Source organism: Varroa destructor, unplaced genomic scaffold, assembly GCF_002443255.2.
Source record: "Varroa destructor unplaced genomic scaffold, Vdes_3.0 BEIS01000001.1, whole genome shotgun sequence".
Lineage (NCBI taxonomy): Eukaryota > Metazoa > Arthropoda > Arachnida > Mesostigmata > Varroidae > Varroa > Varroa destructor.
Window position 1 is genome coordinate 30,121,692 of NW_019211454.1, and position 16,302 is coordinate 30,137,993.

At 44.3% G+C, this 16,302-nt stretch overlaps 1 protein-coding gene across 10 annotated transcripts in view; it reads left to right on the forward strand.

Moving 5' to 3' along the window:
* LOC111243268 (uncharacterized) overlaps nt 1–16,302 on the forward strand; it is a 165,509-nt gene that overhangs the window by 39,528 nt on the left and 109,679 nt on the right. For 6 of the 10 annotated variants that reach the window (XM_086980541.1, XM_086980532.1, XM_086980552.1 and 3 more), the window contains exon 2: nt 7,132–7,338. The exons of 1 other annotated variant lie outside the window; for it this stretch is intronic. In XM_086980541.1, the coding sequence (XP_086836667.1) occupies nt 7,132–7,338 (207 nt within the window). Of the gene's footprint in view, nt 1–139; nt 513–935; nt 1,309–6,319; nt 6,803–7,131; nt 7,339–16,302 lie in introns of those variants that run through there. 3 more of the 10 variants (XM_086980546.1, XM_086980568.1, XM_086980562.1) reach the window with 3 other exon arrangements.

Consider the following 16,302-nt stretch of genomic DNA (forward strand, 5'->3'; position numbering starts at 1 on the left):
GCAGACGACACCGGGAGGCTTACCAGGTCCACAGACGAGGAGGCGTACGTGCTGCAGATACGCATCTGCATAGGATACAGTAAGAAATAACGCATACGAAAAGGGGAGAGAAAACGGGTTCATCATTTAACGGGCAGTGAGACGACCGCTGAAAAGATAAACGGCACAGGCGTGTCGAACGAAGCCCTTGGGGCTTTTCGTAGAGTGTGGCCGCCGCCCGTTGCCGGCAGAGATGATTTGCCGCTATGGCTGGATGTTCGGACTATTATATTACTATTTTTCTGGTTCGGATACAATTCGTGTAGCCAACGTTGCGAGTGATAAACGCGCTCTTCGATACGCTTCTAGTTACTTCCAGCGTAGCGAAGTCAATAAGAAGGCGAAATAAGGTAAACTATAATTCTACCTTGGATATCCAGAGATTGCTAAAGTGGAAGAAGCAATAAGTAAACCATTTTCAAATAGAATCGCAGCGACGACAGAAGGACGGCACGCGCTCGTCAATGCCAAAGGTGACGAATTTACTCTTTACTCGTTGTTCAGTTCACACAATGATCCTCAATAAGATAGGTTTTGCTTGTTTCGCATATTAAGTCATTTCGGGCTTATACTAGGACTAGCGCGCTGAAGACGGATCCTGGATTCGGTTGAGTAGTATAAAATAAGGATTTGCGGCCGTGGGTGATCAACAAAGGCGATATTAGGGCCATATCTATTCCCATTTGAGAGTTTTAGCCTACGTATAAACGAATAAATTCGACGTACTGTCCATCCTAGCGTGTGGCTCGAACGCAGATAAAAACAATGTGATTAATCGTGTGATAACAATATGCACACGTTCATTTCTCAACAGACACATACCATTTTCAAAGATACAAATGCTTAGCGGCTGAACCTTGCCATTCATACTAACCCTAACAGTTCTTTGCCGGTAGGTATGCAAAGGGAACAATAGGAGGAAAAGGCCGTTGCGTTCCGATGGCCAACTAGCAGGTTTCGCCAACTCGTTAGCGAACATCTGGGCGGAGTTCTCTGCACTCGGCTGTCGTTCCTGCTTTTCTTCCCCTGTCTTTCCTACTCTCGAATAAACGCTGCTATGGCCCTAGATCCATGTTCCTCGCAGTTCTCGGTTTGGCTCGTGGCGGTACCGACTGGCCGACTGGTCGTTGGCTTCATCCTACGCGGGGGGACGTTACCCTTCAGAGGCATTTCATCCACGGGACACCATGCTGACCTCAGAACCGGTGATGATCACCAGGGCACAGCTGCAACTGCTACCTCGATGTACCACAACTGTGCGGACACACAGTCAGTATCGGACGCTAAATGTGAAGACGTTATGACATAGCTGATCTGTCGTGGAGAAATTTACATTGAAAGAAAATATGTGATTTGTAGTATTTGTCGTGTCTAAACGTGTGCGAGACATTTGCCGCTGGCTTTTGCAGCGAACGCAGCCGAAATAAAAGGCGAGACTGGATTTCACCCTTTCATATCTTTGTTTCACCTTGTTTCTACAAACTAGGTGAAGTTAAGGACACACATTCGTTGATTAATTAGCTCGCTAGCTGAAGAGGGGGTCGAGGTGCCTCCATCTGAATTGTCTCGTAAAGTTGTGCGTGTTATAGCACACCTACGTCTACGGGCTTCCTATGCTGCTGCTGCAGAACTCCCAAAATGTTTGCCCTTCGTTACACTCGAGCTGTTGCTGTCTCACTCTCGGTTCTGTTCGACTCCGAGTGGAACCTTAGAGTTTGAAGAAGTAATCGAATTGGTACGAAAGGCAAGAATATGCGATGGGTAAGATGCGAACTTCGTATGACATCCATGACGGCAGCAGGCTTCGGCCAATTAATTAAAACCGTCCGCTCTGCATGCAGAAGGAGTACGACAATAGCGCAGTGAAAGAACACTGCTATTGGCTAAAACAAGGGCTTCAAGCCAAAGTGGGCGTAGGGAGCAAAAGCGGACGTTGTTTGTAAAAAGGCTGTTAGTGGCAATAGCAGTAACAGGGGTTGCTTCGTCAACGCCGGCCACCAAAAAGAGCAACACACGTCGATTGGGTTACTAAACGCGAAGCAACAAAAGACCTTTGACAACGGTAAAGCGAACGGTGGGGATTTAAGAAACGCACATTTTTTCCACAAACGTCATACCGTGTGCATGTAAATGTGCACGTGTGTGCGCATGCAGATTTGCAGTAGTCAAGTCTACCTACTGCTTGGAAGAAGATCGGGCCGAGGCAAATTGGGCAACAAGATGGATTGGGAAAAAAAATCCTTAACAGTGGGTATTTTGGCACAAACGGACGCAACAACTACCAGTGGTAGAACGGCTTTCCGATTCTATTCAATTGGCCAGATAAAACAATGATAACAAAACATTAGCGAAATCCTAAGATAATGAAAGGGTATTGAAAACAGGAATAGAGGGAGGGAAGTCTAGGACGCCAACACTTGAGCTGGTAATATACCCGTACGTACGAAAACCAAAAAGGGCACCGCACGTATGTCAGAAAATAGTGCATAGCGATACGTTGATGCAAAAACGTGTGGCAGGATAGCAGCGCACTCACAAAGCATACATAATTTGTGCAGACCCTTACAACCTATATTTATATCGCAAGACTTTCTATCTTGTTCAGACTAACAGTAAAGTTGATCTGTCGCAGCGTGGAGGTAAGGACAAAGAAACAGGAAATCTTCGTAGAAATTCTAAATAGATTCCGGAATAATATGTGCATAGATAATAATATTTTTATACCATCGTCAATAATAGAGATAGCTGGGGACCAGAGCAAAACTTTTTTGGATGCAACAAGAGCGTACGATAAAGCCAGCACAGACCAGCTCTGATAAATACTCGACGGACGTGGCATAGATCGCGATATTTAGCTTATTATATGAGGAAAACAGTCTGATCATCCGCTACAGAGAACATCAAACTGAAAAACTTTACACGACTGAGGTAGAGCTGTCCGATATCAGCTATTTTGTTCCCGTCGTGTGTGACAGAATTAGGAGAATACGACCACTACGATCACAGAAAGGATTTAAGGTGTTGTGTTTGAGTCTCATCAATAGAAAGAGGTTGAAGAAACCAAATGTATTGTTCGGCCATGACGTGGACACCATCTAGTCATGCACTATCTTAAGGATGACGGTCCTATTAAATACAGAAACAGAAGACCGGTCACAGTAAAAGCACGGACTTAAGCTGGCGTTTAATACGCTCAAAAGTTCAGTAGTGATTTTTCCTAAGGATTTTTGGTTTTTCCTTCAATTTTTTTATTCTAATCCAAGGGAAGGTGCTGATAGAGAGAAATTATACAAATATTTAGGCATTACGTCGGGCCAATATCACAACTACCTCCTGGAACAGAAAAGAATATAGGTAGGAAACTCGACCAAGATTTTCAGCTTAGCCACTATGAGTGTGTAGCACGTCGGAAGCCGCACCGTTTCTATGTCACACATGGAAACGCGGTGATAACAGTGCTATAACAAAATACTGGATATATTAGGAGATATATTATCATGACAATTATCACACCCGTTTAGATAGGTCAACGTTTCAGTGACCTTTGCGATTACTGGTAAAGGTTTCAACGCTGCACGCCGGGAACAGGAGAAACAAGCAGTAACATTAAAGTAACGCGCGCAGGGATAGACCGAAATTGTAACCTCATTGAACCTCGTGAGAAACAAGCCAAAACACTGAGATAAACCATATTACAAGCATTTCACCTATTATATTCGCACAGGACTAGGCTAGAGCAAAGAACGCTTATTGTTGATAACCTACAAACAGTTATCGTTATTAACACGGTGTTTCCAGAGACTTAGGTCTGTTGTGTATTTCCGTTGCATTTTTGTCTATCTTTTATCAAGAGTGATATATATATATATATATATGTTCACGATAACTGATTTACACATCAATTATTTCATTGTTCATCATCTTTGTTCTACACAATTGTCCATGTTTTTTTCGTCCGCTATATCATCACTCTGTGTTTGGAGCAAGCCAGATGCACACCTACACTATTGGAAATTCGAATTCCTCCATAGTAAATTCGCCGGCTGCAAGCTTTCTTTTTCTATTTCTCATTTTGAATGATTTTTCTCTTACTTGCCCCACCCACTCAGGCGTTTCCCCGCCGTATCAAATGATATCTTTAAACATTGCAACGCTTGTGATTATCTCTGGTCGACCTGATATCTTGCGCCATCTTCCCAAACAGATTCTGTGATACAGATTACCTCGTGCGTCTGCTGTGATTACCCACTTCGTTGCCACAAATTTTTGACGCTGTACGTTTTATTTCGTTGCTGGCCTGCTTGTTGACCTGCTGTTATGGCCGTTATCGTTACTGCCGCTGCTACCGCCGCCTCTGTTACGTATACGTGTAGTGTGCTTTTGACCCATTATCATAGGCGAGGTAAAGTGAACTGATACTCCATCATCGTTAGCGGATAGGGTGGCGTCGACTTATCGGCTATTTCGAACTGACGTCCTTTCCGTCTCTGGACCCCTGTTTGGATTGTCGGTAATATCGGCAGGAAAAAAAGAGGTGTTGTTCCAAAGAATGAAGAACAAGTACCTATTGTTATGGCAGCATGTTACTAGCTGCACGGTAGGAAATCGATCGTCATGAGTATTATATAAGAAAAAAAAACATTCGCCCTTTATCTAACTGAAGTCAAGATCGAAGAGCAGTCAGAAATTAGATACATATACATATATAGCCAACATATAGCACTTAATACCGACAATATAAACGAGTGAATCAGCGTAAAACGGAGAACGCGTTCTAGCCCGAGTGAGCCTTAAGATACATGTCGTTATTAAATTCGTCACCTCTTCTTCCACCCTCACTGCCGTTTCAGCTGCTTCAGAGTAGACGGGAAACTTGAGGACAAGATGGATGTACGCAGCTCGTGAATCTAGTCAACCTTAATAAATGACCGTTCAAAGGAACGGTTGCTTACCGATATGGGTCGACGATGTTACTGTGACTTGGGCTAAAACGACAAAATGTTGGGGTCCAATTTATTAACGCTGTTATACAAAAACAGAAGCAAGCGGAACTTCCGGATCTGCTACCGGATAAATAGCCGAACTACAACAAGTGCGCGATCTCGAATAGATTTGAGCTGCTAACCGCTATGATGATGCTCGATATAGACAAAACACACTATAATATATCGAACAAATGGCATACATGTATGGTTTTCAGATTTGTGGGCCTCTAAAGCAAAAGGCAAACAACGGAAGACCGTATAATAATTAATATTATTACTTTTAAGTACTGACATTTCTAAATTATGTAAATATACAGTGAAGCATAAAAGTTCGTCAATTAATAAATGACTTCTCAGCAGTTTCAAAGGCACGATCAAGAAAGTCACCAATTGACTAATACAAATCTGAGAGCTTACTTGACTGTGACACTAATAGTTCCACTGACATTTTGTCCCTCTGCAACAAAGCGCCCCACTCAGAGACGGTAGAATATGAAAATCATTGAATAGACGTATTTTAAACATTATTATTACTATCAATCATTTTGTGGTAGGGATCCGCCTCCTATGATATTTTACTAGCGGCCGCCAAGCAACCGCCCAAATCGCAATGCTAAATGTATATATGCTTATTGCAGTATGTAATCACGACTCGTCCTTTTCAAAGCATCGAAGACACGAATAATAATAATAATAATGGTAACAGCAACGACAACTCTTATAAGAGGTAATTCGGCGGCCAAACTGGTTCGAAACGCTGGTCGAAAATGTATGATCAATGTACGTGCGCTAACAACAATGCTGTAACGATATCTATAGAGACGCTAATGACAGCAATATATGAACAATAGTGGCAGCGCCGGCAGCAGCAGAAATAAAGGAAAAGAAAAAATAAAACGAAGAGGAAACAGAGAAGAACGAGGACGAGTAGGAGGACGTGATGGTACTCGTCTAGTCGTTGTTGTTGTTGACGATGTTCTAAAGATGCTGCGGCTGCTGCTACTGCTGCTGCTCGGGTTGTCTCTGATGAATTATGACATCGTGAGCACAGAAGAGCAACAGGCGAGCGAACGCAGTATGCGCCGATCAGAAGATATCGTACGCTCTTTTTTCTGCTGTATTTTCATCTTCGATTCTGTTACCGCCGGTCGCCGCTATCAATAGTGGCGCATGGTGTTGCTTTTGCTGACACCAGCGCCACCACCGCCGCCGCCGCCGCCGCCGCCGCCGCCGCTAAAAGTCTTTCCTGCCCTTCGAATGACTGTCTATCTGGCGAAGCAAGCGCATTGGCGTCATCACTTGGTGCCATTTACAATTTGCTCGGTATTGACTCGTTTCTACTCTTTGCAGTTTTATTCTTCTGACTTTTTCTGGCGCTGCGGACTCCGATTTGTCGTCTTACTTCTGGTCCTCCTCCCTTGACTGCTCCGCCGACTCCCACCTCTGCCCCATCTTCCCCCATTTGATGGCGAAAATGACGCCAATGATGATGACGATGACGACGTATCAAATTATGTCGATTTCAATGAGAACAGGCAGCCAAGTGAAGCAGTACTGAGCAACGAAGCAGTACAATAGGAACAATAACTAATGGCGGTAATGATCGTATGCTAGCAATTTTGACTGCGCGCATACGATGGGCCTGCTGTATAGACGAGTAGAACCTAGCCTTTTGTCGTCAATTCTCGTTTGCGTTTGTTCACAGTAAACGACAGCCAGGGAATTACAACGTTCAAGATCTATCTATAGCTGGATCTTCGCTACTAAATTCACAAACAGTAATAATATCCAGTACATTGGTAGCCATCGAGCAACATGAACAAGCATCCATTTAAAACGCTATATCCCATATTTGATTTGAAAGAAAATGCACACTTCCTGGATCAATATGCATCGTATGATACGCAATGTTATGCAAAAATGCAATATATTTCAACAATTACTAGAATGAAACAGAAACATGTCAACACATGATGCACAGGAGGCAGCGGAGAGATCGAAATATATACGTTTATTTGGCCGCATTATTGATTTCGTTGATTTCCTATTTGCCCGTTTTCTCTTCATGTGGATGATACGACAACATGACCGGACGCTTTCAATTCAGATCAGCGAATCGAATGTGGAACGCAGGACTGATGGGCGGTGTCGGATCGCCGCCGGCGCCCGGCGGTCATCCGGGGTCTCATCTGGCGTCAACTCCCAACAACAGTAACAGCATAAATACCAACAACGTCAACACCGCTAGCAACAACAATGGAGCAACAACACCTGCCGGCCATGTCTCGTTACAGCACAGCATGCTTCAGAACAGGTAAGCCTGCCTGTTTACCATATCTATCAACATGTCTATATTCACCAGTATAAAAAGAACGACTTTTGTTCAGCAAAGCTTAGCCTGAGCTTAAATGTGACGACCGAAAATTAGCTCCTTTAACTGTTTGTGCATGGGAAAAGTGTTTGCGATGTGTCACGTCCGCTGTTTAAGCCGGCAAGGATTACTCCAAACGATTAAGTTCCAGCAGGGACAAATTGTTCCTGTGTCCGGATCTGAAGTTAGGCGGCCGTGTGTCTCCAAGCTACGCGGAAAGTCACGTTACCAACAGCGCTAGCGTGAGGACGGGTGCGGCTATATCGCGAGTGCGTCCCCATGCGGTCGTACAGTCCATTCGACGCAATTAAGCAATATATTTTCATCTACCTGAGATGTTTTTTTTCTAAATAATTAGTCGTAGGCAAGAGGTCTCTCCGAAAAGAAGACAGATACGAAATAAAGGCATGCTTACGCATTAAGCATACGCGCACCTTCGTCCGATAAGTGTCCTCGAAGAACTGATCATAACACAGGCCGATTATTTAGAACCATTTTCTGTGCATACGTACAAACAAAGCAAGGACATATATATGATATGTAAATATTGAGATATGCAGATTTTGTTCGAGTTCTGGGTGTGTTTTGGCTGTTACATCAAAGGCGATAGCGTACGCGTCCACTGAAACCTGACCATTCTAATGGCGTAGCCGCGTTATGGGGATATACGTGTCAATTGGGATGTCACTATTTCGTTGGCGTTTATTGATGGACGCTTACCAACTGAGAGTTGTTCGATAATTTCTTTCTGAGCCAATTGAAATAGAATTGTATCATCTATATTTAGACACGCTATTGACTCCAGTTTCTCTGCGTTAGTGTCTGTCTCTTAAGGCTATTAATATTTATTATAATGCATGTAAGTATATATACTTTCCATATATTTTCCCGCGTTGGCAGGGTCCATTTGTGCCAGCAGGACATATCGCCATGCGTTCCTCTTCCATACGCACAATCGTAATCAAGCGACAGTGTGCTTGTGATAAGTGGCTGTCTATGTATATCCTGTCCAGCCGAGAGGATCTGCTGCTGTTCCTCTTTTGCTCGCTATAGTACTACTGAAAAACAAATATTGATCACCTTCGAAAAGAAGAACTACCGCTACGCCAGAAGGCCTGGAGCCACGTCTACGATCACCATTACCTCGTTAACTTTGTCCGAATCAGGCAGAAATTGCTAGAGCAATTATCTTCTAGTTTTCAACGAATATTCTATCGCTGGATAAATGGCAACGTCGATATCATGAATCTTGCATTCTCAGACAACTTCTCTTGTCTAGGCTAAAACCTCTTAGTATCTAACTTTAAAAAAAGACTCTCAAAATGCTATTAAAGATCTTATTATTGTCCGATAGAACTAACGGAAGCAATTTAGCAACCCCCATATAGACGCCCCCAGAACTATATGTTATATGCATTATACGTATTTTCAACAATGGTTATTCAGCTTCCAAGAACGCCTCTCCAGCAACGAATCTATCGCCGTATATACGTGTACCTGATTATGTACATATGTAAATAATGGAATTCACTACTATCGCTCACTAATGTTTACTGTAAATTTTAAATAATAAATCATTTTCTATCGTATCTTTCACTTGGAACTTAAATGCGTACACCGAAAGAGAGGGCTTTTTTCTCGTCTGCTTATCATCACTGGAACAGAATTTCATTTCTAACTCGAAAAATAACGTAGATAAAAAAGAAATCACTATAGACAGGCGTATTGATTTAGCAGCTTGACAAAGTTCCCAAAATATCTACGAAAATGGACAAGTGGAACGTTCAAAATATTGTTATATATCGTTCCATGAACTATATGAATAGAAAAAGGAAAAATCTGCTAATAAACCTCGAGGGGTTGAGTGCTCGAATCTTTTCCTATTTCCTGTGTCGTTCTTGAACTGTGGGATTTTGCTTTTTATAGTGTAATTTCGCACCAGAATGAAGCACAACCCCACTGAAAGCATTATACGCACTAAAGCTGCTATCAAAGGTCGTGAGTAGGCTGTTTCTAGCACGGAAAGGACTGGTCATATATAAAAAGGAGGTGGACGCGGGGGTTGAATGAAGTTTAGTGAAGATTTACAATGAGAGTGCCGTTACCGCACAAGGACTCCCACTGTCGCAAACGATGCTATTGATCGCTATTCCCTTCCCCTTTACCCCCCAATCCACCCTGTTATTTTCAGCGCTATTGAATCCCGAAGGTTCTGTACCTGCTTGCCATAGCCCTATGCATGGCACAATTTCAGAAATCGCTTTCAATATGGAAGAGTGACTTCTTTTTCGCTGCGCAACGACGGGTGTGGCTAATCTGACAAAGATTATTGTCATCAACAAGTGATGTTACAGCGGATCCCATAGTGCGTTCGCCGATACTTGATGAGAGCAAATTTCTTTCTCCTTCGTGTTTGGGATCGTTCGTGGCGCATCAGATAAGCTTCGTAATGCCAACTTAGCATCGGATAACTTCTGTAAGTGGACGAGTCGTTTTTGCCTTTCGAGGTGAAAAGCGTACACTGGTTCGTATGTGTTCGAGAGCGTCTGAAATGAAGGCCGCTTGCGTAGGATCACCGCTAGCTCTTTTTGCGTTTTGCTATCTTCACGCATGTCGGGATGTCGACGCGAACGAAAAGGCACAACGTCCGCAACGGGGGTTAGGCAGCTACAGCCAACTCTAGCGGAAACCATGTATATCGACAAGTGGGTATGCATCTGGGTTTGTGTGTCTGTGGGGTTGTATCAAAACAGTACCAGCACAACCGATGCCAGTGGCCAGGAGCTCTCAATAGTGCTGGCGGTGAATCCATGTTTTAAATTGATAACTCGCTCTGCCGCCCGTGCTATACTCGTAAATATGTGTGTTTATAGCAATGTGAGAAAAGTACAGGGGAAGAACGAGCAATGTTACATCTCGTAGAAGTCTATACAAACTTGACATCTACTCATCCGTTCAATGCTCGAGATTGGGCCTATAGTCTTTCGCGCTTCAACGGAAGTCAACCACCATTCGTATGGACCAGATACCTATTAGCGACCTACTCAGCCCTGGTGCGTATTAACAGTTTTACAAATAACAGAAACAGCCACATCATAAGCGGAATATAAAACTCTGTCACCAGGCCGTAGTTATATTGTTCGTCGTCCATGGGGTAGGTCTTGTACTGAGTGAGTATACTGTTATATGTAGCCGTCAACACAGGGCGCACTCGGTTCGTTTCATAGAATCACCTACCTTCATTTGTTCCGAGCGCGTTTAGCTTCGTCGACCGTCAGAGAATGATGACCAGGACCAGGGACGGTGTGATGCAGGGGGTCAAGGGGCGCGGGGAAAGAACGCCTATGAACAAGCGGATGAGGACAGGGCAAGCAGAGGATCCGATCCGATGGACGAACCAGACATAACAACTCTGGTTCATCTGCCTGTCCAGTCATTGGTGTCATAGAGGCTCTCCAGGATACTATTTTATTGCAGATAGAACTCACCCTCGGGACGATCAATAAATGACTGAATGACTTCTGCACTATGGACGAATCTAGATGAGATGAGCGCGCTAAGATCACGCACGTGAGTCAATCGTGTCTACTACGAGGAGTGCGTTCACGGAGGCCATACTCTGCGAATAAGGCGTTTTTGTTGGCTGTTAACGAAGCAACGGTGGTGTGTCTGTCTGCTTTTTCTATTGAAACATCTTTGACGAATTCACATGCACGGAGAAAAAACAGTGCAAAACGATATTCATAATCCCAGGGACGATATCAAGTAATAGTTACAAGCAATATTTCGTTCAAGTCAGATAGCAAAGGTGCCAAGTGAGAATAAACATGCTACTCACTGGTGACAATGGCAGTAATTACCAGTGCTCGTGCCATCTGTATCAGCTCTTTATTATATCTAAATAGAGAGAGAGGGGAAGTGGGAGAGGAGGTATTGTGAGATAATGCATAAAGTAGAACATTTTTGGCCCGTTCATCTAGTATTATATACACAAGCAGACAAATTCCATAGAAACATAAGGAGCCGAATCAGGCGTGTTCGCCTCTATACGATCTTAGCACACTAAATTGTTTTTGTATTAACGACGACGTTTATAATCCAGTTGTCAAAGGCGCACTAACTAACTAATGAACGAGAGAGAATTAGCGAAGAAGCGGAGAAGTTCTTTGTGTGAAGTACAGGGTCTGTGTAGCTTGAACAAAAAGTAGCGCACTACCCCGCCAGATATTCATTAGATGGTCATCGTAATCACAGGGGTCGAGTAGTCATCTATGAAGGGCCGTTGTACGTAAGGTATTTCGAAACAAAACGTAAGAAACCGGTCGAGAGTATGCTTATCCTGTTGAAATGACAGCTTCTCCATTAAGCTTTATTACATCTCAATTGCAGTCAAGTTTTGCTTATTGGTTGGTATGGCACGCGCGTTGACCCCCGCTGAGTCCGCTAGTAATAATCGGCCTTGTAGATGCGTTTCATCGTTGTATATGTTTCGTCACTTAACATACATGCATCTATCTATCTATGCCTGCCTATATATGCCAAAACTTTTACTTGCTTGTGATATCCGAGCTCCGATATTCGGTGTGCTAGCACGCGTCCAACAAATGCGGAGTGGAGTTTATCGGGGTAGCGTTTGTTTGGTTGAAAGCGGGATTGTACTAGCAACACTATAAACGCCATTGGAACTTATGATTAGTATCGTGATCCACGTCCTGAATCACCTAAAACACAGACTTCGTACAACTCGGCCAACATAGAAAACCAACAGGATACGATAAATGTATGAGTTGCAAATGTCTATGGTCACACTATTATCCTTTGGCTACGTAATCTCCAACACGTCTATTTGCCTGGCCACAAGGCGCCTCGCCAGAGTCAGGACTAAGCCGAACCTTATTGGTTGAGCAACAACAAAAGCAGCAGCGGCGGCGGCAACGGATGTCAATGTCCTTCGCCTGCTGTGTTACCAAATAGATATGTGTATGTGTTCTTTCTTTAGTTTGCGTTAGCTGCCACCTTTCTGTATCCTTTGCGCCTAAGGCTTTCGTTCGATATTCACTACCGCCATCGGCGTTCTCGCAGGCGCCCAAGTATTCGTGGTATTCGTGGCCTATAGAAGGGCTGAGTCAAGCCTCGGCTACCATTACCAGCATTGGCTCCATTCTTGAGCACCTCTAAGCCGTCATGCTGCAGCAAAGGCGTCTGATACACCACCCTTTGCTGCCATTTTCAGCAGCAGGCCATCACCATCGCCTCAGCTTCGTACATACCAGACAGCCCAACCGCTGCTGCTCCTGTTTGCTATATTCTATTAGTATCTGGTAGTGGTCGTCGTAGCTCAAAGGATTAAATCGCTTGCTCGCAAGCCAGGCTCGTCTCCCCCCTCCCTCTCCGTATTTGCTTCGTTGCAATATCTCGAGTTGCTGCTGGTTCTGCCGGCGGCCGAGGTCAAACGAGCCAGCGTACGTAGCCTGTCGCCTCTTCCTCTTAGTTGCGTGCCATTACAAACGGATACCGATAGGCTAGGGCACTGTCACACTAAAAGGAAGCGCGACTGCTCTCCATCCTCCACTGAGCCCCTGGTCTGATCCTTGCCATACCCCGCTAACCCCTAAGAATTCCTTATCTACTACATTTGTCCACGACACTCTTGAAGTGTAGACTCTGGTCGAAGTCTCGTCACTGCGTATAGGTACACCAGGTTGGACCTAGGTTAAAGCTGTAGCAACGAACTCAAGTACACCTATATGTACACAAGTGAGGACACAGTTCACCGAGAGCCTTGCGAAGATGTTGGCAGTTAGGCCGATGCGTGTATCTATGTAAGTTGTGTTATGAGACGGTTATGATAGGGGCTGCGTTGGGTGCTGGCTCGCCAGTAGCGTCCCGTGTTGTGAAGGGAGCCTTGCATATCGTTTCTATTCGTACATATGTGAAACGGCAGCAATGCGTTTCGTGTGTATGTGGCCGTGCGCCGTGGAATCAACGATTTCACGAGAAGGTTTACGAGGGGCGGAACCAGCTCCATCCAATTGGGCATGGATCGTATCAGCAGAAGCTACATAGAGGTACACATCCCTCAGCTCAGCTCAGCTCATCTTGTCGCTGGTGATGGTACTCTCCCGACTCATCGCAGCGTACATCACCACGCGTACACACCACACAGATTGTTGTTTATTCTCTAGCTGCTGCTGCAGCTCGTTCTGTTCTATCCTGTTCCTTTCGTTCGTCGTTCTGTTGCGCGAGAGATTCTCTCTCTCTCTCTCTCTACTCCGTCTGTCTGGCGAGCGTCATCGAACGAGACACTGCTTCACCTTCGCTCTTATTCGCCGATGACTCCGCTAATGCAGGCAGGAAGGCATCAGACGCCACTGTCGGCGCCTGTCTCATAAACTTTACTCTTTACGGCGCTGCTGCGCAGATTATGGCGCGCAGGAGTTGGCATTGCTGTTATACATTGATTTTGGCATTGGCATTGAAGGTGTAAACAGAGCGCTACGGTGTGTCGAGCCACTCTTCGTAGCAGTGTACCTCCACATATAGCGCACCCACTGTTGTTGTTGTTGGTGCGACTTATTCCTACTTCATTCTGTGCCATGTTCTCATTCTGACTGAACGTCCGATGCACATTGCCGTAGCTCCGGTTCATAAAAGTAAATCAAGTCCTGGAACCATTAGCTTATTAAGTTTTCATCAGATCACGTTCTGGTATAAACATTGTTCAAATAAAAGGCCGCGAAACCCGCTGTTGTCAGCCCTTTGTTTGCTACATACATGTAATAGTAGTTATTCTTGTAGAATTGATAGCAAACCCGTATCGTATACGTTACATATCCATACATACATACATACAACTGTTGAGCTAGCGCTCATGTACGAAGTTGCTCATATTTGACTTTTCAATAATTACTATTGTTACTTACATTAGAAGTAACACACACGTGTATATAAACCAGCCGAATCTCTTCGCTGCGATAACTCTCCTCATATTCAATGTCACAAATGACTTTTTCGCCAGGAGTGGTTTTTTAACGGGACCTACTTTGAAAACTCGCACGTTCTTTTATTTAAACATTTTCAAGGTTTATCGATTCGTTTAAAATTATGCGTGAACCGAGAGTTTAGCGAGATGTCTGAACAAAACCTTGACTTAACGATTACGAGACGATTAAGTAGCATCAGATCGTACCGCATATAGTGCGTGCATTGAAGTGCTTCAGCGCATGTCGGCCTGTTGCCTACACGTGCTCAGAACGGCTATCGGCACTCGATTGTGGCATACATACAGACCTTGTCCGCCATTCATAACGGCACGTTCCATTTGCATACACTCACAACTAGGTATGACTTTTGTAAACCCTTACATTAAACAAATCTATTTATGTATCGAGCATTGGATGTATATGCAGCCTTCGTAAGGACAGTACGAGGACGAGGTATCGTTGTATTTTTTCTAAATTTTCTTCCGGGCACGCACTTTTAAGGATACATTGGGTTTTTTTTTCTTTCGATTTTAATATATGTACACCTATTATCCCCTAGTGGTTATTGGTATTGCTAATATTTGACTACCAATTATGCCGCTGCATACAAGTTCGCACAACGGTTCTTCCTTCTCCTGTTTTCATCAGGTATGAAAATAAATCTCTTACGCTTGGTTTTGTCGCCCACATGATCTCCTGTCGGGTCAAGCTAAGCTACTACAAGCTCACGGGATGCTTAGAGTTGCTACAAAGATTGCCCCCATACGACTCAATTTAGACGTGACGGTACAGATCTTCGATCTGGTACTGTCGAAAATACCTATGCCAGGACGCACAGTGGCTCTGAACACTTAACTATGGCAGCAGGCGATTCGGTTTCTCAATTTTCCCGCCTTCGGGCTATGAAATTGGGCCTTGGGCTTGACGCAGTGTGTCCCACTGTGCGAATATCACTTAGTATCTGTTTATGCGCACTGGCAGAATCGGAAACTGGTGATGTTGCTGATTGTTCCCCCTTCAGCCCTCGGCTGTCCCTCACGATCGCTGCTAAAGCTACTGGTGTAAACCTACGTGCCCGTGCTTGCATATCTACTTCAATGATGCGATACAGCCGGTGTGGATTTCGAGTGCTAAAATGTATTTTGTGCCCTACACTGGCCCAATTTATTGGTAGCTGGCTTTTTTTTTTTCGCTACGATTGTTACTCTCAGTGTGATAAAATGATGAGAGTGTTTCAGCTGTCGGGTATTATTATGACTAGTGGTGTTTAGGTAGTGAGTCTGGGGCTGGATGAAGGGGCCGATATGGGCTGCGTGAGTTGTCACAACGAGACGTCTTCTGCAAGCAATGCTTTGACAGTCGTCTCAATAGCAGCAACGGCGGTAGGGCGGCAGCCTTCAATTCGAGAGCCCTTGAAATGTTCAGCCTGTGCGATCCCGTTGAAGCGCCGCTTGTCATATCGAATTAGAAAAAAAAAATAACATCGCCACAACTACTATGCCAAGTACAACTAGTAGCTACTGGTGAGCTTAGCGAAAGCCTGTATTAAGTGTTTATAGAAGGAAGACTTCGTCGCAGAGCCGCTGCTATAATCGTTGTTTGTCTCTAGTAACTATGATATTGCTGGTGTCACCGAATGCGGCATCAGCTTCCGTTAAGGCTGTAGCAGGTCGGTGAGAAAAACGTGTTTCGTCTAATATCAGACTGTAGCTTGTGCTGAAACTCAGGTTAGCTATATTATATCTTGAGAATACTGGGTGGAAGGAGGCCACCTCTATCAAAGCGAACACGTTCACTCGCTGCTGAGATTTGAATTGCCCTTTGCAAGTCATATATTTCTATCGGATGTTTCCAAGCTAATCGTTGGAACGCTTCTTGTCGTGATTCTAGTTGTGCGGTACTAAATGACGAATAACTAGATTTA